At 47.0% G+C, this 22,004-nt stretch overlaps 1 protein-coding gene across 2 annotated transcripts in view; it reads right to left on the bottom strand.

Moving 5' to 3' along the window:
- The window catches only part of ITGA9 (integrin subunit alpha 9), a 388,682-nt gene that overhangs the window by 282,593 nt on the left and 84,085 nt on the right, over positions 1-22,004 (bottom strand). For both annotated transcript variants that reach the window (XM_015131366.3, XM_077992146.1), the window contains exons 14-15: positions 17,850-18,004; positions 8,034-8,194 (exon numbers count right to left, since the gene is read on the bottom strand). In XM_015131366.3, the coding sequence (XP_014986852.3) occupies positions 8,034-8,194; positions 17,850-18,004 (316 nt within the window). The remainder of the gene's footprint in view (positions 1-8,033; positions 8,195-17,849; positions 18,005-22,004) is intronic.

Raw genomic sequence — 22,004 nt, 5'->3', positions numbered from 1 at the left:
CACATGCAATGACTCACAGTAACCAGCACATACTAAATGCTCAATGAGTGTTAGCTGCTTTCATCGCTATTACCTGAATATTATGGGTATTCTTCTTTTAAAATCATTTTCAAAGGGAGTTCAATTACTACATTCTTTAATACTAATTCCTGTATTATTACACCTCACTTTTCCTTAAACACACTATTATCTACTAGAGAGGACTGCAGAGAAATCTTTCTGCTTCCAAAATTCGAATTAACTCCTAGAGTAAAAATGGACCATGATAAAAGTGAATAAATAAACCATGGAAGAGATTTCAAAACAGGAATGACTAGAAGGTGGTTACTTTGAAGGAAATCCAGCTTATAATGAATATCTAAGTTCAAGGTTTGAGGCAGAAGGGATCTTTATAATCACATCTCAAATATAAAGACAAAACGAATAAAACAGAACACATTATCATGTGCGACTTCAAAGAAAACCAGTGTTAAAAGGGCATCAACAGTATATATTAATAGATGAACCTAGTGTAAATGAATAACCGTAAACAGAAAGTCACCTCTTAAAATAAAAATATTACCCATAACAATTGCTACAAACTGCATCTCACATACAGTACAAATAAGCTTATGATAAAAACCACTGAAGTGTCAACGCTGTGTCTATACTTCCATATTTAAATCAGCTCCATTTCAAAAAAGGACTTAAGCCAGGCAAAGCCTTTGGATTAGAATTTTTGTGCTTTCTTTTGCTAATCACAATGTCCTCTGTGGCAAGTGTCCAAATGCAGAAGACTAAAAGCCCTTCGTTGCACCCAAGAAAGAAATCAATGGCCAAACAGTGCTCATGGGAGATATAAGCTCCCATGTTGAACATTCGCCACACCCTTTCCCTTCTTGATTCATCCCCAGTTTGCTCTCCAGCTATGCACAACATGGCCTCCCAGAGGAGGTGGTCAAGGCAACCCACACTCAGTGAGCTGACTTCCAGCATGGTCTCCGAAGCCCAGCTTCCCGGTTCCTTATCGCCATCAGTGGGAGCAGAGCGTATCGCATGAGCAGCAGCTTCACACCTGAGCTGGATGATGATGGTGGTTTCCCACACATCAGTTCTGTGCATCCCAGCCTTCCCTCTTGTCTTGCCCTAGTTTCCAGCACCCCTTACCAAACATTCAGGCCATGTATGCTACCTACAGACCAGGAGAGCCTGCCAAAGGCACAAAGTCAACTGCAGGAATCAAGAAAAAGCTCCCATTTTCCTTGGGTACCCTATAGCTGAGAGGCTTGTCCTCTGTAGGACACATGTCCAAGGCCACCTTAGAGACCACTAGGGCCCCTCCATGCTGCCCTCTCAGGGGTCCTCAGCCAGGATACTATGGATCTAGGGGAGAGAGGAGGAGCCTCTTCTGGAGAGAGAAGCAAACTAAGATGACTAGTCTACAAGCATCAGACCAGGTTAGTTTGGAAATGACATGTAGAAGACCACCTGGACAGGCTAAATAAATCAAGGAATGGTAAAAAGAACTATTGAAAAGGAACAGGGAAGCTCTACATGCACCAATATGGAACAATCTCCACGAAACTTAAAAAAAAATAAGTTTGATTGAGATATAATTTACATATATAACATTCACTAATTTTAGGTGTGCACTCTGATGAGTTTTAATACATTTGGCCATTCAACCACTATAATCATGATCTTAGAATATGTTCAGCACCCTAGAAAGTTGCCTCATCCCTCTTTGAAGTCAATCATCCCTAGTCAATCATCACCAGCCCTTCCTCCAATCCCTGGCCGCTGAAAACCACCAATCTGCTTTCTCTTTAGTTGGTCTTTTCCAGAATGCCATGTAAATGGAATCATCCAGTAGGTAGCCTTTTGTGTCTGGCTTCATTCACTCAGTATAATGCTTTCAAAAGTCATTCATGTTATTGTGTGTATCATAATAACATGATATTGTTATTGTTGAGTTGTATTCCATCCGGGACAGCTGGATTTTGTGCAGATTTACCAAAATCTGTTCCTCCATTCTGCTTTTGAATACTTTAAAAGAAAAAGTAAGCTTTACCACATTGTGCACACAATATACTACTATTTGCATAAAATAAAAGGAGGTAAACACACAGATTTCTATATTTATTGACAAGCTTTTGAAAGACACGTAAGAAAATGGAACCGTGGTTGTCTTTGGGAGAAAAAGGGAATAGGTGAAAGACATCCTTCCTTTGACAACTTTTTATTTTATTTTTGAGACGGAGTCTCGCTCTGTCGCCCAGGCTGGAGTGCAGTGGCCGGATCTCAGCTCACTGCAAGCTCCGCCTCCCAGGTTTACGCCATTCTCCTGCCTCAGCCTCCTGAGTAGCTGGGACTACAGGCGTCCGCCACCTCGCCCGGCTAGTTTTTTGTATTTTTTAGTAGAGACGGGGTTTCACCATGTTAGCCTTTTATAACCATTTAAAAATTTTAACTATACACACTACTGATTCAAAAAATAAACAAATTTTAAAAGTTTCAAAAAACTTCATATCTAAGGTTGGCATCCCTTTCTGCCAAACCCTGCAACACTTTTTTTCTTAGCTATTTCTTTGACTTCTCAAGATGACCCAGAGATTTAGCATGTTATTTTCCAGATAAAGAAGAAACTTTTGCTGTTTTTCTTTCACCTCTTTCTCAGAGTTCTTATTAACTCCAATTTAATCTCCCTTTCTTAACTATCTGTTTCTTAAACAAGAAAAAAAAAAAAAAAAAAAAAAAGCCTTGATCATCTCTGAAAACCAGCATCCAACACTCTATAAACTCACAGCACGTAATATGATTGAAGCCATGGTCCCAAGGCATTTTGTTGGATATGAAAACGGAAAGAGGCCAAAACACCTGGGAAGATCACAGGGTGTGATCTCTCAGGAGACCTGGTGGCCAGGGTGATGTCCCACCCTTCGCCAGGCCTGGATGAGCATCTGCCCACAAAAGCAAGGAAGGAGCTGCAGTCACTTAGGTTTCAAAGTTCCTTGAAAAACCCTTCAGGAACATAAAAGAAAAATCTCATGAACATCTGCAGCTTCTCAGAAAAGCCGATGTGCATATTCCCTTGTCTCATGTAGACTGTTTTGTTTTTAATAATAATCCTGTTATTGGCCTTCTTGACAGTGTCTGACACATGGTTCTGTTCAAAAACAGTTCCCTGAACGCCTCTAGAGGGTGTCACTGATCCTCACAGTAGGGAATGACGTCACTGCCCCCCTACTCTGCCTGGGCTTCTCTGCCATCCCTGCATCAGACTCAGAACTGTTGCCATTGTTTCCCTGGTCCTGAAGAGCCTGCTTATTTGCCTGTCATGCATAGGCATTTGATCTCACAAAAGGCCTGTGCTTTCAAGGTATTGTGCAGGATTAGAGGATGTAGCACAGCTGTCATCCAGGTAAGAACACATAAACCAGAAAACGATGGAGTAACAACAGGACACCCGCATTTATTCTTTGGCATAGGCCACGCATCCCAAACTCTCTTCTCTATCATCTCAAGCCATCACTTCCCAGCAGTCGGTCCAGACAGAGGCGAGCAGGCCCCACTCCATATCAGAAGCCTTTGTGAGCCCACACTCTGGCTAACCCAATTAGTTACTCCAACAAGGTTCCACCTGACAAGTAGGAGTCAGGCAGCATGGAACAAGCTCCAAGAAGTCAGGAAGATGACAGTGGCAACCCCAGGGCCTAGGACAGTGGCTGCCGCCGAAGATGTTCAAAACCTGTGGACTGAGCTTTGAACAACAGCAAGCCTTCAGCAGGCAGGATGGGGCAAGGCACATCTGATCAAAGCGGAGCATGGCCAGGGTTCCCAGACTGGGCCCACAAGGTGGATTTCCATGGCACATAGGCATGACTCCGCAAAATAACTCTCGTATTTGAAAAGTTGTTCCCGGTCAATTCCCCTGCAGTCCTGGTTGCATCGGGAAGGAAGTTCCAGTGTGGTGTCCGTATGTCTTTAAGCCTTCCCTAGAACTTGATCATTTCCCATTCTAACACGTGAATGGAGTGGGCGCTTTATCAGCAACTTTGACAAACAATGAAATCCAGCTAGACTTCTAGGACACTGTTATGTCTTCAATATATATTTTTATAGTTACTTTCTGTTTTGGGGACATGTTGCATGGTTTTCCGCTTATAGAAAGGTGAAAGTTTCTGTTTTAAATTATTTTATTTGAGACCAAAAGTTGGCTGATTTAAAGAGAAAATATGAAAGAAAATACCACAGGAAGTATGAGTTTAAGACCAAAAAAAACATAAAAATCATGCAGGTAGTGCATGGTTCTACATGAATATGACACAAACCAGGTCTCTGACTTCTGTGAGCATAAGAACCAAGGCAAAGAAGAGTAAGCAGCAGGTTCCAGGAGGAAAGGGGCAGGTCATGACAAGAGCTGGGGCCCAGGGGATGTGGTGGCAGAAGATGGGTCTAGAAAGGTAAGCACAGGCAGGGCATGGGGAGCCTGGTGCTGAGGGGAGGTGCTGGGCTTTCACCTGTGACTGTGAGATCCACTAGAGGCCTCTAGCCTGACTGTCTAGTGGGAAGGGCCCCATCCCCAAAACTGGGCTGGTCTGGGGGAAGAGGGAAGATAAGCTGGGGTGTGTGAACTCTGAGGCAGAGAAGCCAAGGAAGCGGCTGGAGCTACCTCAGCTCTGCTGACCACAGTGAGGCCCTGAGAACGTACCTGCCCGCCCCCGCCAGGAGGATGTGCTGCCTTATCACAAAATCCTATACCCTCCGGAGGCGCCCCTCAAGACGGTGAATGGAACAAAGCCTAGTACAAGACAGCCTGGAAAACAGGTGTTAGCCCACGCGGTCTTCCATGATAAAGTCACTTATCACCTTATATGGAAAGAAAACTTCCAGGGAAAAGGAGAGGGAGGAAAAAAAAATTGGAATAGGCTTAAAGAAAAAAAGAAAAAAATACGTAAAGATAGCCTAAACAAAGCAGGCCCAGCCCCTCATGCCGGCCCCACTGTCTGCTAGCCATATGGTGTGTGATAAGCCAGAATGCTTTTATTTATCTTCTTTGATTTGTCCATAAAGCTGAGAGCTGGCTCCACTTCTACTTGCAGTAGAGACTGCATCCTGCTCTTGACCCCTGACCAACACCCCCCAGGCCCCAGTTCCTGCTCCAGGAGGCGGCCTGGCTGCCACTCCCATTCCCCCCATCCTTGCTTCCTGCCTCATCTTCCATAGCTGTGTTCCCACAGCCAGTAAGCCAGGGGCGGTGCCTGCTGCCTCCCCTGTGGACAGCTAGCCAGGCCATTAGCACTCATCCTATGGGTGCACTCTGCCATTTGCCCAGTCCTCTGCTACAGCCCAGACAGTAACTGGCAGAAATAAACATTCTCACCGCTATAGAGTATGGCTATAAAGTATCAGCTACCTTGAGTGTTCCTTGGCAACAGTGTTGCCTCTTGAACCATAAAGGCCTCAGAGATATGTGTCTATCTGGTGTACTTCTCCGCTCCCACCTCCTTGCATGAGAAAATGGCCAAGCAATCACTATATCCAAATAACTCTAGGTCCCAATTCACTAAAGCAGGCCTGCTCTTTTGCTTTCCCTAGAATGACCAAAATAATCACATCAAGGTCTGTGCTGGATCTGCACTCCAGAGCCCTGATCTCAGCCTCCAAACTTTTTTTTTTTTTTTTTTTTTTTTTGAGACGGAGTCTCGCTCTGTCGCCCAGGCTGGAGTGCAGTGGCCGGATCTCAGCTCACTGCAAGCTCCGCCTCCCGGGTTCACACCATTCTCCAGCCTCAGCCTCCCGAGTAGCTGGGACTACAGGCGCCCGCCACCTCGCCCGGCTAGTTTTTTGTATTTCTTAATAGAGACGGGGTTTCACCGTGTTAGCCAGGATGGTTTCGATCTCCTGACCTCGTGATCCGCCCGTCTCGGCCTCCCAAAGTGCTGGGATTACAGGCTTGAGCCACCGCGCCCGGCCTCAGCCTCCAAACTTCTAACCATCATCTCAATCTCTCTTCTTGGCAGCCAGGTTTTGCTTGAGTGAAGAAATGCCACTGGTTGGGTAGAGGAAGATCAGCAGAGTTGAATCTGCCAACAGGATGCCAAGTTAAATTTAAATTTCAGATAAACAACAAAATGTTTTTAGTATAAGTATAACCCACGCAATATTTGGGACACACTCATACTAAAAAATTACTCATTGTTGATCTGAAATTCAGATTTAATTAGGAGTTCTATAGTTTTATTTGCTAAGTCTGGCAACCCTAGATATCAGAAAGTAGCAGGACCAACCCCTTGCACAGCCCTGATCCTCCCCAGTAACCCTCAGGGCCACCACAGAAACAGCCCTGTCTCTGGCCTGCACTTCACTATTGCCACTCCCTGAGAGCACTTTGCAAAGGCCTGCAGGCTCTATGTGGCATCTCATAGCCAGTACCTTTGGTAACTAGAACAAACGATAACTTCTCAGCCAAAGCAAGAAGTTGCAAAGAAACCTGAAGGAAAGCTTTTGTGAATAGACCTAGCAAGAAGCAGCCCGAGAGAAGATGTCCTGTCCACAACAGGTATAAAAACACCAAAAACAGGCATTCAAAGGCCTGACAGTGTTTGCACATGAGCCTGTACTGCGCAGCCTCACACCCCACCAAAGGCACCAACAAGCCAATGTAATCTAAGACTGAGGGGGTGGGGTTGTATGGCTTAACAGGCTCAGGAGCAGCTTTATAAATGGCCAGCATCCCAAGCTCCCAGGCAGCTGGTCTGGGCAGGCCCCTGCAGGAGTCCTGGCAGAAGACACAGCCCAGCCCCACTGAAAAGCATCTGAGAGGCATGGACTCACGGGCTCTAGGCCAGGCCAAGTGCCATGGGTGTGTGGGGCATTTCTCTATATACAGCCCTGAAGCATCTAGAAGCAGCTGTTTTTCTTCTGCTCTGGCACTAACAGGAGGACACTTCATCTCTAATCTGCAGACTTTTCAACCTATCAGTCAGAAATCCAGTGGCTAATAAATAATGTTAGGTTGAGCTATATGAAATTTCCATTTTTGTAAGTCAAAAAGAATATTAGCAATTATATACAGCCCAACCAAATAATAATAATTGGGTTGCTTTCTATTTATCAGACACCATTCAAGGTCCTTTAAGTAAATTCATTGTGTAATGTTTAATCCTGAGGACCACCTTTCAAGGTAAGGATTACTGTGTCCATTTCAGAGATGCAGAAACTGAGACGGGGAGAGGTCACTACGTGCGTCCAGCTTGATACACACTGGATCTATGTGTCTCAAAAACCCACGCTCGTTCCACCCACCATGTGGCCTGGATTAAGTGCATTCTTCCACCTCCTCCACTCTCTGACCCTGCCCCTGGGTCAGTGTCTGGCCATTCCTGCAGCATCAGGCACTGCCAGGACTTCCACCCTGCCAGCGCCTGCTGCAAGGGCCACTCTGTAGCTAATCAAAGCCTGGCCTCCTGAATTAGCAGCAAAGTGTATTTAACAAACAATTTCAAGAGGAGAAAAACATTTGCAAGTTTATTTAGAGTGCGAGGGGAAAGGTTGCCAAAAAATGCATTCCTAAAATAAATAGAAAGTAGTCAAAGGGGAAAAATCTAGTCCAATCAGTTTTTACATGTCTTAACTGTGACCATGAGCTAATTTGTAGTAGACCACTGAGAAAGGCATCAGGTGCAGTGTGATCCAGCATCACTGCAGACCCAGAGGCATGTGCTTCCAAGGCTCTCCTCTGAAAAGACTACTGAGCCTTATAGAGGGGAGAGGATGAGAAACCTCTGAAAAGAACAAGTCAAAGTCAGGGACCATCACTGGTCTCCTAGACTACCACAACCCCCCTTAAAGGCTGAAATCAACACAGTAAGATAAACAAAAGGGCTGTCAGAGGCCAACTTTAAAAGAAAAGAAGAAATGGATACACTCCTCCCTGTGAAATAAAATTTTGGAAGAGCATACATAATACATAATAAAAGTAGTTTCTACCAGCTCCAAATGAACATCTGCAGAGATCAAAGTTTGAGGATAAAAAGGAGGAGAGGACTGACCTTCACATGGGCCACGTAGTGACGACACGTCTCCTCCATGTAAGTCAGCTGCAGCTTCTCTGTGACCTGACCCACCGTCTCTCCCAGAAGCACAAAGTAGACCCTGGGCAGCTGGCCCTTCTCCTTTTTGGCCACGTCAGCCGTCAGAACATAATTCAGTCCTGCCAATAAATGAGAGGTCAAAATGTCAGCAAGGACAGACACACTGTCATGAGGCCACCTCTTTTCCTCGTCACGGGATCACATGCACATCTCATACGATACCTAGACCCTTCCATGGCAGGAGACTGCAGCCCCAAGCCGAGACTTGCTCAGAGAGCAGCACACAGCCAGAGTGCTCAAAGAATCGAGAGAGAAGCAAGATGTCCTCTGCCTTTCTATTGACTCTCTGTGTGTCATACTTCACGACTCTCCCTGATTTAAACCTCATGCCATCATGAGGTATCAACTGAGCCAGCAACATGCACATCAACAATGAGATGTATCCAACACAGGTTAGTGTCCTGACAAGCAAAACATCATGACAAACGTACAGAACATTACCAGAAGCTGTGAAATTATCAAGGCTTTGTGTAACACTGACTTCTATAAAGCACATGGTTTATGCCCAACACAAGGGAACCATCTCGTCTGATAATTTTAACTCATCTCAACGAAGCTGAGTCATGCTCTATAACCAGTACATGGACTGGACCATGTGCCCGCCATCGTTTACTGAGCACTGACTATAGGCAAGGCACCGCTGTAGGTAGAGGGGATACACCAATGAACAACGCAGGCATAAACTCCTGTCTTCAGGTAGTTTACATGCACAGGAACCCAGATGAAGGCTGGAGTTGCCTTCATTCCCAGGTAGCCGAGTGTGGTGATCAAACATTTTGTAGTGCCTATCCTTTCAACAAAACTATGACCACAGTAGGGCCTGTACTGAGGTCCTCTCCTGCAAAGAATAACTCACCCACTATACCTGAATGTGTAATGCCAGATGGCAGAACTTCTGTAACACAGTCTTGAATTAAAAAAAAAAAAGAAAAGAAACAAAGAAAGAAAAGATGATCACAGTATCAAATGCATGCTAGATAAACCTGAAAGGATCTACCTCTGTTATTTCAGAGTCAATAAGTAAATAGATAGGTATGTATTTCATTATAGAAATACGACTTTAGTGTCAATACACCTATTTTACTGCTTTTCTGTGCCAGACGTCATCCCCTCCGTAACCCTTTTTATTTTTTAACTGTTTTGGGGATTCAAGGAAATATGTTATTTTTAAAGTAAGAGAACAGGAATCTCTGTACCCGGAATGACCAGGTGAGATGGCTGAGCAACAGAAGGCGGATGACCCAGCCCCGCCCTGTCTCCACACACCTCTCTCTTAGAAGCTGGGGGCTTTGCATCAGTAACAAGCAGCCCCGAGCCCACTGGCATTTAAGTAAGTGAAGTCAGGCATTAGGGAAGACTCTGGCTTTTAGTGACATCAAAGGGATCAGCCACCAGGGGAGGTATGAACAGAGAGAGAGGAAGGTGACCTGAACGGCATTCTGCACCTGCCGCAGGGCATATTTTTGATGCTTCTAATGGCCTCCCTGGGCCTCTGCCATCTCAGGGATCTTGCCATGCCGAGCTGGCAAATTCCTAGTCAGCAGAGCCGTCTGCCCCAACTTGTTTAACGCCAGCAAACAGCTGACTTACAAGGCAAGGCTGTGTCACCAGAAGGGACCTGAGACCTGGATACTCTCAGGAGGTGCCATTATTAAGAAGAAAATAATGCATATAGGAAAGTGCTCCCACACAGAAAACACTGGTGCCTGTGCAAGTGTCACACACCAACCTCAACAGGGACAACAGCAAGAAAAGTGATAGATTCAGACTGGCAAAGCTTTGAGGCAATCCTGGAGACCACTAAGCTCAAAAACCTTCATTTTTTAAGATGAGGGAACTGAGGCTCCAAAAGGGAACAAGACTTGCTCCAGGCCAGAGAACCACCCACCAAAGAGCTGAATCCAGAACTCCCTTAATCTCTGGTACCAGGCTATTCTTGCCACATTTGTTCTTCGTGCATGTTGTACATTACTTGACCAAAACCTCCCATTTTTTTTGAATGCATGGATAGCAGGTCCAAACAAGTGTAGAGATCTGGCCAATTTACTTTCTACTGATCACAACTTCCCTGAACAACTGCCCAGAAGTAAGAAAGGTTAAATTTAAATGAAGAGAATTTCCAAGTTTGTTTAAGCAAGGTCATGGCTAGAGATGCACATTGCTGGAAGACAAGCCAGAGGCCACAGTTGAGTGAAGCAATGTGGTGGAGGCAGCTGCTGAGCAGACTCTCCTCGGGGTCCCCTGACCAGCCTCCTTTCCAGGTGAAAGAACCACAGCTGCCTTCCCTCAGGAAGGGAGACAATGGAAAGAACAGCGAGACTGGACTATCTTGCCGGAGATGAACTAGCTGAGCTCAGAGAAAACCTGGGTGGAAAGGAACACAGGAAGATGGAACGGATGGTATTGCTCCCCCACCCATATCCTCTTGGCTTTTACCATTTCTCTGTTGTCCGGCCCAAATTGCAACAGCAAGTGACTGCCTCTCTTCTCCTGAGGGCTTTCTCTAGTGGCTCTGTCCACGTGCATGGCAAGCCAGGAGTGCCAGGGAACTCCAGTCCCCAGAGCAGCCCTCCATAATGCAGGGCCCCAGCTCCCTTGCCCCTTGATGGGGGGTAACTCTGGGGCATGGTCTACACTGACTCCCAGGGTTCTCCAGCAGGATTGAGCTCCAGCTGCCCACAGTGGTAACCTGCTCAGTAATACACCCTCTGTTTGTCTGCTCTGATGGTTAATTTTATGTGTCAACTTGGCTGGGCCACAGTATCCAGCAATCTAGATGGTCAAGCAGCAATCTAGATGTTACTGAGAAGGTATTTTTTTAGATTAGATTAACATTTAAATCAGTAGACTTTGAATAAAGTAGATTACCCTCCAAAATGTGGGCAAGCCTTATCCAATCAGGTGGAGACTTTAAAAGACTAAGGTTCCCAAAAAAATAAACTGCTTTTAGACTGCTTTCAGACCTGAGCTGCAACGTCAACTCTTCCCTGAGTCTCCAGCCTACTGGCCTGCCCTGAAAAATTCAGACTTCCCAGACCTCATAATCTCATAACCCGATTCCTGAAAATCAACCAACTAATCCATTTCTTTCTCTCTCCATTCTGTTTCTCTGGAGAAGCCTGAGGTCTGTAGCTGCCTTCCTTTCCTGTCTCACTGTCCCATTTCCTTACTGGTACTTCTTGGGATCATTTGTGCATCAACCACATGCACTCGGATCCTTGACCCAGGCTCTGTTTTGGGGAGAACCCATATTAACACAGGGTAAGTCAGGAAAAGCGAATAAATTCAACCTGCAATGTGTGCCAAGCACTGTGCTAGGCAATTTACAAACACCAACTTTACTCCTCCAAAGTTTCATCTCACTGCGGAAGTACTGATCCGGAAGTACTGATCTCTTGCAACTCAAGGGAGAGAGAAACAACTCACAGTTCACAGAAACTGAGCTGAGGACAAAGCAACTGCTGCTCCACTCAAGCAGGGTGTGTGCATGCCAGCACATTAACCTTTCAGATTTCTCTAAAATGTTAAAACATACAGTCACAGACACAACGAATTATCCAATTCACCAAGTGCAATCATTCTGGAAGCATTTCATCTCTAGAACTGCCTACTTAGTACTTTTCCTTGATTTAAATTTTGACATTTTAAATTACCCCAAAGGAAGTTAGTTCTATAACAGACTCTCTCCTCTAGAAGAAAGCAAGAGTCACAATGAGAAACCCTGCCTGAGGAGGCAAGAAGAAATGCCGACCACTCATTCCAAAGCCCTGAGGGCAACAGGTAGTTTTACCAGCACCCACTGGTAAAGGGTCTGGTGGAAAGCGAAGCAGAGGACATGTCCAGGAAGCAGCCGATCAGCTGCCTGGGCTCCGCGGTCAGGGCCCTGGGAAGGTGAATGCATCAGGCTGTCTGAGTTGCCCACAGCCGGCCCTGATGCAAGCCAGCCTGGCCAGCCCCCGTCTGTCCCTGGAAGGGTGCTGGTTCTGATTAGGGCCTGCTCCAACAGCACATTTCACATCTTTAGGTTTTTCCTTCTGGCAGCTTGTGTCCCTGCCATGTCGAATGATGTCATGGTGATGGAAAAGCTGATCAGCCCCGAGTAATACTTTCAGCCACCTCCCTGCCCTGCCCCCAGCTGCTTCCCGAGGGGGCCCCCTGCACGGGCCTGGGCCAGGAGGGAGCCAGCTGTCTCTCATCAACTCTGGCTCTGGTCTCTCCCAGCAAGTTTTGATTAATTCCCGCTCTCCATCAGAACAAGATTTCAGCTGTGAAATTCTAACAAATTTTCCTTCCCGAGTTACTCTGAGCTTCCCTTAGAGTTTCCCATGAGAGGGGGAAACTTTACTAGCTTTCCTAAATTCTGTCCTGCAAAAGAATGAGGTAGTAATTATTAGACTAGGCTACCCATTCCTCACCTCAAATGGATTTACCTTATTATCCCATTTCGATGCTACTCAAGAGACCAGAAGGAGCTCAGAGAATGCTGTGTGCAAACATTCTCCCAAGCAAAAATGCACCCCTAAAGACAGAGGAAGGCTTTGGAAACAAGTCACCTGGTTTCAATCCTATTTCTATTAGTGTGGATGACCTTGGTGCCATCTCTCAGGACCTGGGCTCAGTTGTGTGTCTGGAGGCAGGGCAGGTATTCCACTTGCTCACAGCTTTTTCAGGCTGAGAACCATGGAAACACGGGAGCACTGGGTCAGAGTGCAAAATGCAATCACTCAGAGAGCGTCCCTTCCTGGTTTTCATTTCACACTCTGGTGAGAGCCCAGAACTGCCAGCTTGATTCCCAGCCTCCAGAGATTGACAAGTTAAGTTTAGGCTTCAGCCTGGCCAGTGAGTAGGTACAAGCACCGCCCATGGGTAAGGGGCAGGGTCCCCTTGGGCAAAGCATTTACCACCTTCACCTGTGCTAGCTAGGAGGCTCCAAGAGGCCACAGGCTGTTTCCAGGCCAAGAATGAAGAGATTAATAATACTATTAGGGACAGGCAGAACTCCTATTTTAAAGTACTTTATGAAATATGTTGTAAACCTATTCCTGGAGGAGCCCACAGTCAGAGGGAGAAGTCTGTGTCTGGGTCCCAGTGCTAAGCACAGTGCCTGCCACACAAGGGGCCCGGAACTCATCTAGAAGAGTGAGCAAGGGAGCAGCTGGTTGTTTTTGTCCGGTCTGCCTGCCCCCCTCCCACTAGGATGCCAGCTCCATGAGGGCAAGGACTTTGCCTGTCCTGTTCACTGCTCTGTGCCCCAAGCTAAGTAGGGTGTCTGGCACTCTGTAGGACCTTGATTATTATTATTTTATTGAATGACCCAACAGGGATTCAGCAACTCGGTGTAACTGGATGCTCACTGTGCTGGTTTATGAAGCTATTGTCCTCAGCTCCAACCTACCCTTCCCTACTCTGCACTGTGACACTGGGACTGGAACCCTGCAAACCTCATTTGTTTTGCCAGAGGCTCTCTGTGAGGCTCAGCTAATATGAAGCATCGGAGGGAGCCTGCAAGGCTGGAGGAGGGCAAAGGGACTCGCTCCTTCCTTCCTGCTTCCTATTCCTAGCAGCTTATCCCAGCAACAGTTTCTCATGGCAGCTGGTCCCAACAGCAGTTAATTCTAGTTTTCAGACCTCCCCCCATTCTCCCAGAGCCAGCCTCACTGCACCCCCTCAGAGAGATCAGCAGCACCAACCCCTCCTCAGAGGGTCAGGTCCTAGCTCCACAGGGCCCCTCCTCTGAGCTCACAGGTTCTGATAACCCCAAGGAAGTGTTTAACCCCAAGTATAACCTTGAGCAGTGTTCTCAAATGGAACCCATCTGGAGGCTTGTAAAAACACAGATGCTGCGTCCCACCTTCAGAGTTTCTGGTCAGAATTTGCATGTCTAACGAGATCCCAGGTGATGCTGATGCAGCTGGTCTGGGACCACACTTTGAGATACACTGGTGCAGACCTGGAGGCGGCAGCTGCTTCCTGTAGTTACTCCCAGGTCCTCCATGACCTGTTTAACCCATTCCCAGTGCTAAATGTCTTCTGTTAAAATAACTGGTATGGTTTCTGTTTTCCTGACTGGACTCTGCCTGTTTCAGAGGCCAAGGCAGATTCACCTCCTACAGAGAAAGTCTGTATTTCCTACAGTATTTCCAGAGGCCACAGCAGCTTGTGTCCCGCTAATGAGCTGGTCCTGAATACTCCCATGACCAAGTAGGCACTGTGGTCTCCCATTTCTAAAGCAGGAAATGAAGAGGCAGTTGGTGTCCCTTCTCTGTACATGGGCTTGAATGCTGCCAGTTAGAGAAGAAGAAACTAAAGGCACAAGACTAACATTAACTGCTTATGGCTCTCAAAACCATCCTCAGAGGGCAGATCATGTGGCTGAAGATGGCAGCAGATAAATACCACAGAAGATACCACTTCTGACAGTGGTACCTAGCCCACCACAGGTATCTGTGTATTGCTCTGCCCAAATGCAGCCATCCTGCTAACAAACTTGGCCCAGGATATGCAGCCATTGAGAGGTGCCTGGAAGGCCTGCCCAGGGCTGGCACTCATTCACCAGGCATTCCATGGACAAAGTCATCATCCACATGGTTCCTCTGCAGCTGCCAGCACAGAGAGGAGGAAGGCTGGTAACCTGGTGTCCCAGTCGTAGGTTCCTGATGCGGAGGCCTGGAGATGACACAGAGTTGGCCAGCACCCTCTGCTGAACCTGGAGGGGGGTGGAGGGTATCTGTGTCCTCGAAGTGCCCATCCTTCTGCCATCTGAAGACTGACCTTCCCAACTGTGCAGAGCCAAGAGGCCGCCTTCCTTGCTGAACTCTAGGACACCTCACCCAGAGCTGGATCCCCACAGCTACCTGACCTTTCACCTCCACCTCATTTCCTATCACATTTCCATAAGGCCTGCCCATTTTTCCCTCCCCAAACTCTCCATTTCGCTGGCAGCATATTTTTTGGCAGATTTCTGCATTTCTCTTTCTACTGCAAAGATTGAGATATGAATGCCAGAGAAAGTGACAGAAACATGTTGGGGATGAGTAATTTTCTGCATTGCCTTGTTATATTGAGATACCAAAAGTCTCCAGCTACCATCCCCTTTAAGTCTGATTGTCGGGGAAACACACCCTTAGAGTGTAAAGGAATGTTTGACTTTATCTATGAACGCATATGGCAGATGGAGGATAGGGAAGGGAAATTAATGGGAGGGTGCACGGGTGCTGAATGGGCCCCACCTCACGTCGGATATCAGCCAGGTTGCTCCGCATTGCCCACAAGGTACAGTACAAGATGCCATCAAACTGCCTGCCTCTGCCACTTTGCCCCAACATTTCAGACGCTATGGCTAAGCCTAGACCTTCATTCTAATTGTGCTTAGCAGTCTGTGAAAGGCTCACACTAGATGGGGCCCCAGAAAGAGCCACTGGTCGGGAACAGCATGAGGAGGCACCCACACCTCCTCTGCACTCAGCTCATGAATCTTCAAATCAGAGTTTGCTCCACCACTTGCCTCATGCTCTGAATCACTCTTGCTCTAACTTGCATCTTGGTTTCTTCTTCTCTGCTTCAGCTACACCAATTTACCTTCACTTTCACAGCAGCGAGAAGTGAAAGCTGTCTAATACTGCTTCAAGGCCAAAATAGTAGAAACTCTTTGTAACTCCCTTTAGAAGCTCCATGAGGACAGGACTGTCATCTCCAGTGCCCAGCACATGTGGATACATAATAAGTATTTGTCAAATGAACACACACAGAAACGATCAATCGTTTGCCCTTTCTGAGAGTTCTAGAATAGTTCTCATTCTTATGTGTATCAAAATTCACCTTCATTCTTTAAAAATGTTTCTTAACAGAGTCCAACTATATCATGAGCTGGCATTGGACAGAAGACAGACCGCCTAATTATGTGGAGGATACACGAGTCCTAGAACTATGAGAAAGCTTTTTTCCTTAAGACTGTAGTATCTTAAACAATTAGGGAGGTGGTGAGAAACAGTTGTTAGAAAGCAAAACTAAGTATCACAAGATACAAATTCAACTCCTGGCTTCAACAACAGCTGTGTGATCTTGAGTGAGCTGTTCTTTCTCACTGAGCTACACAAGAAAATGTTGTTAATCCTCCCTCACTAACCAATTCCCAAGTTTTATTGTATGGTTTCATTCAATGTTGAAATTTCTAAGCTCTTTTTAAAAAATGATATAAATAAATATGTTTAATCGTTGAGCTCATTCAATATACCTAAAGATCAAGAGAAATTGCTAATGAGACAGTTAGCCAAGAAGGATGAACATATTAAATAAGGTAGAACATTTGAGGTGTGGCTGAGGAATGAACTAGCTCATGTAAACATTTTTGCATGAGTGGGCGTGTGTGCACACATGTCTGCTCCAGAGCAGTGCTTCTCAAACTTAAATGTGCACGGGAATCTTGTGGGGCTCTTGCAAAAATGCAGATTCTGATTCAGAAGTCCAAAGTAGGGCCCAAAGTCCTGCATTTCTAACAAGTTCCCAGTGATGCTGACACTGCTAGGCCAGGGGCTACACTGTGAGTAGCAAAAGGAGTCACTCATGATATTAAAAATATCTAAGAACGTCAGTAGGTCCAGGTCCCTGCTGATGTTTTTGTTTGCCTGAAGTTTTTCTTTCTATTATTAAATCAGCCTTTTAAATAAAAATGAAGCACCTAGTAATATGCATAAAGCTCCAGATTCAGTTCCTTCAGGTGACCACGTGCTCTGAATTCTAATCAACAGTGGCCCTATCTTGTTCTGGGGTTTAATCCAGCCTCTAGAGCTAGGCTAGCAAGTCAATTTTCCTCAGACAAATGGCAGGGACAGTTACCAGCTGTCAGGACAATGCCGGCCTCTTTTCAATTCTGAGCTGCCAAAGCAGCACCCCTCTTTTAGAAACCTAAGCCTCTGTAACACCAGAATCCCAATCCCACCATCCGTCATTAGAGACCGTCTTTGGTCTCTAATTCCATAGTAAATGTTATAAGCCCCCTGACATCTGGCTGATGCTACAAGCTCAATGAGGAGCCTAAAAAGTCCTGTCACTTCTGCTTTCTGACTGCTCCAGCATTCCATAAGGGCCAGGCTCCGGGCATTATATCTCCACCAGTCCCATAGGACCTGTGGTCCAATGAGGCTTCAATCTGGCCCTCATATTTGGAGAAAGAATGCTTGGGGTCCAACATTATTTGTCCTAGAGCTGGAGGTTGTGTGATATTAGAAACATGTTGAGGCCGGGTGCGGTGGCTCACGCCTGTAATCCCAGCACTTTGGGAGGCCGAGACGGGCAGATCACTAGGTCAGGAGATCGAGACCATCCTGGCTAACACGGTGAAACCCCGTCTCTACTAAAAAATACAAAAAACTAGCCGGGCGAGGTGGTGGGCGCCTGTAGTCCCAGCTACTCGGGAGGCTGAGGCAGGAGAATGGCGTGAACCCAGGAGGCAGAGCTTGCCATGAGCTGAGATCCGGCCACTGCACTCCAGCCTGGGCGACAGAGCGAGACTCCGTCTCAAAAAAAAAAAAAAAAAAACATGTTGATAAGCAGGAAAGGGAAGGGGAGGAACCTCAGAGGGAAAGGATGTCCAGCCTGTGTGCCTGCTGCCTGCAAAACCAGCTGGGAGGAACAGCGACAGGAAACATCAGAAATATCCCACCAGCCCACTCCAGCTAAATGGGTATCCTGAGCCCTGACTTGGTGGCTCATTACCAATCTCTCCTGGAACGTGTTTGCCACGGAAGCTGAAGCAGGTGGTGACGTTCAGGCAGTTCACAGGCTGCTGTCCGTCGTGACACTGAGGCGCCGTGATGTTGATGGAGCCCGGGAGGAAGATGGCGACATCCATCGTAATGACAGGCCTTGCTCTGCAGGGCAAGAGAGGAAGGTGACTTAGTCATGGTAAGGAGCAGCTCTCAGAATCAAACAAGAACTAGACCAACAGGATAAATCCTAGGCCTTCAACCCAGGATTTACTTAAAGCATGAAATATCCCAAGAGAGAAGGGCTAGTATGTTCTGTGAGCATTTTTTTCTGATTTTAGAAGTGGCATATTGCCTAGTAAATTAATAGTTAGCTTCCCAATAATAAAAGTAAGTTTGTTAATAAAACACATCTGGTTGAAGCCATAAATGAACCACCAGATGCTGGATAATTATTTAAAATTTTACCAATTAAGTTCCGATTTCCATTTTACTAGGGAGGTAAGAATACATTTAAGAGGATTTCCTAAAGCAGATGCCATGATTCGAGAAAGAGATGCATACTCAAGGATTCCCTCAAGCATTTGCTGCCATTATGAGCATGAACTGCAATGTTCTAGCCCCATCCAGTTGGTCAAACCTCCTCCTTCATTTACCACCACCAATTCATTGGGTATTTTTCTAAAAGAACTTGATTAGTAGAGTCCCAGCTGGTAATAGCAAAGTGCTTCAGAGCAGAAGAAATCAACCTGCCCAGTCTCAAAACCAAATGAAACTCAATAAATAGCCACACTCTCCTCCCTGCTGTGGACCATCCCCCAGTGCTTGATGAATGGACAGCACCCCTGGGCTCCCCAGAGACATCCCACAAAAATTAAGAGTAAATAACACCATTCTGCTCCCACTGCAGACATCTGCTCAGGCAGCATTCACCTAAGCTACCACTCGACCTTTTCCCTCCAGACCTCACAGAGGAACCCTTTTACCTCTAAGGAGCCCCAGCCTTCACACCACTGGGGTGACATAACAAGATTAAGGGGCATTTGTGGCTTGAGAACAATGACCCCCCTGTGTACAACGATCCCTCAAAGAGAGCCCAGGGTGACAGGGCGGATGGGAATGATGGCCCACACCAACTCCAAGGGAAGAAAGCGTTAAGGAAAATCTGGGTGAACAAAGGAAGTGAAGAGACACGAGGCACAGATGGGGTGAGGGGACTCCACTGCTGCCACCATGCTGGGAGATCGGGTCAACAGAGAGTAGTGGTGACAGATGCAGTGGAACTGCAGGACTCCCAGAGCAAATCTGGCTGCAGAACAAACGGAAGTCAGACAATAGCAGTGCCTGAAAGAAGGCCAACACCTTAGTCTTTCCATTTTCTTCTGGGTTCATCCTTATAGGATACTAGAAATAAATCAGAAAGTGGATATCTTACCCCTGGCCAGTGTGATTGTGCAGATGCCAGTGGACACCCTATAAAACCCCATTGACCTTTCAACAGCCAGCTCAAATGTTCCCACCCTGAGGAAGCCTTCCCTAGTACCCCTGACAGTTAGGCATCCTCCCTCTCTGTGCTTCCAGCTCTATACACACACCCCTGGCCCCCCCTTACTAAGGTGAAGAGTCATTGTCTATTTCCAAACCTGCCCCACCAGCCTGCAGCACCCTGCAAGGGCTGGGATCCAGTGAATTCATCCTCTCATTCCCATAATAAATGTGCAAAAACCCTTGTTAATTAAATAAGTACAAATTTTACTCCAGCCCAGGAGACTGAAAACCACAAGTGTCCAAAGCCTCACAGATGGACAGAGGTACCATGGAGAGCCAGTCTCCACCCTGCATGGTCCCTGACCTGCCTGGTCATGGTACAGAAGAAAAGCCTAGCTTACCCCATCATCCCCAGGGGCCACTCATCAGGGAGGAGGCCAAGTCCTCCTCTCACAGAAGAGCTCTGCAGAAGACAGGGCAGCAAGCAGGAAACAGACGTGGGCAGCCCAGACACAGTGACCTCAGTGGAAGTTGGAAAAACAGTATCCTTTGAAATGGACCACAGGGACCCTCACAGGTACATCTCCTTCCCACAGCTGTCAGATCAGTTCCCTTCAACCTTTTTGTTTCAACTCCAAGTATTGTTTTTGGATGAAGAAAAGCCCAGAAATCTTTCAGGGACCTCTCTGATCACTTCCTGTGACCTCCAATGGGAGAGCACCGTGTGCCTATCACCCTGACACAGGACCTGCCCCGGAGCTAATCTGAGGGAAGCAAACTTCCTGAGGGCAGAATGGGTCAGCTGCACTCCTGGGGGCAGGGGAGACTGCGTCTCACAGTCCTGCCTACAAATGTGCCAGCCTCTGAGATAAAAGCAAAGGGGCACCCAAGGACGGCACCACAAGTGCTTTCAGGGCTTTTATTTGTTTTAAGAAGCTGGTAGCTGGAACACTTCTCCCTGACGGCTGACAGTTCAAATCCTGACACTTCACTTCCAGGTAAATAATACAACCAGTTGGGATGCCCTTTGATACGTTGCTCAAGGTGCCTTGGCCTTCTGCAAGGCAAGGACAGATAAAGAGCCTTCACCCCTGGTGACATTGTTAGGCTACTAAGCCAGCCCTGGGGCCACCTACCTCCAGGGAGCTAATTTGGGGTCATATAGTTGAAAGCCTCAGTCAGGTTTTCTCTTAGCTGCAGCCCATAGCATTCCTAACCCACGCACCTCTGGCCTCCTGCCCTTAGGAGGGTTAGAAACAATGGGCAGTACGTATCTATGTGTCCATGTACATGCATGGTCTCCTAGCCCTCCCTGCTTTTCTAGTCCCACCCAAAATCTAAAGTAACTCAAAATCTAACTGTCAGTTAGGCCAGACCGAGCCAAGCCCCTACTTAACACAGTCAGCTGATGCCTCCAGGCCTTCTAGTTCACTGCTGCTCAGCTGAATCCTGGGACTTTATCAATGGCTGCCCCTGCAGACACCCAACCTGCTGGGTGTCTCCCATGCTCCCATGCAGCATGCTCAGCTACCGCTTTACCTGCCCCACCTTGCTTCCTCTCTGAGGGGCTCTAGCTTGTCTTTGAAGGCTTCCCTGCTCTCCCTGATTCCCTTGTCCTCCTGGAATAGACCAGGGTGGTCACCCTCTGCTTCATCCTCATCCACATCCCAAACTGAACCTTGCCCTGACCTTATTCCTATCTTGGGGCCTGGCTCAGAAGATGAGGGCCCCTCACCCTCAGCCTGTGTACTGAATTCTATCACTCTCACCAACCTCATCCTCCCATCCCTCATCCCTGGAGCAGCCTCCTATCCTCCCTCTTGTCTCTTCAACCTCTCCAGGACCCTTGGGGTTAGGCATAGGGTCAGGGCATCAGGGTTCACATAGATGAAGGTGAAGCCGAGGGTGAAGCCCCTCTGATCTCTTCCAAGAGGGTAAGGGACTTGGGAGACCAGAAAATGGCTCAAAGATGTTCTTGGCCTAATCACCGATCCAGAGCCTCCCATCCTTTAAACACCTCCCTGAACTACCTGCTGGTCCCATTTGCTCCTTTGCAGCCAAGCTTCTGGAGAGGCAGTCAGGAGTCACTCTCTTTTCTTGCTTCTTCTCTCACCCACCTACTGCCATCTGGCTTTTGCCCCATCACTTCTCTAGAGCCACCACGGCCAATGGCACCCCTGACCTCCCCCTGCCACCTCCGACAAGTCCCAGGCCTCACTCTGCTTGGCCCTTCTGCTGACTTTGATGCCACTGCCCGACCAAGTAACCCTGTCTTATAATCCTCATAGCACCTACCACCATGTGGAATCACCTTCCGTTTTATATTAATAAGAACTGCATGTCCTTGGTCTCCTCACCCATAAAATGGGGATAACACCCCCACTCATGTCATGGATTGTTAAGAAGACTAAGAGTTATCATGTGTTCTGTCAACAAGAGGATGGATGAACAAACTCAAGGATATTCAGTCAACGGAATGCTACTCAGTAAGGGGAAAAACAAGCAACATGCCAACATGAACAAATTTCAAATGCATCACACTGATTGAAAGAGGCCAGAAACAAAAGAGTCCATAGTGTATATTCCCACCAATGTGAAATTCTAGAATGGGCAAGATGGATCGATGGTGATAGAAGTCAGAACAGTGGTTGTCTATCAGGAGAGGGGTCTGAGTAGA

Source organism: Macaca mulatta, chromosome 2, assembly GCF_049350105.2.
Source record: "Macaca mulatta isolate MMU2019108-1 chromosome 2, T2T-MMU8v2.0, whole genome shotgun sequence".
Classification (NCBI taxonomy): Eukaryota; Metazoa; Chordata; class Mammalia; order Primates; family Cercopithecidae; genus Macaca; species Macaca mulatta.
The sequence above is the reverse complement of the archived record's forward strand: the minus strand, read 5'-3'. Positions and strand labels throughout refer to the sequence as shown.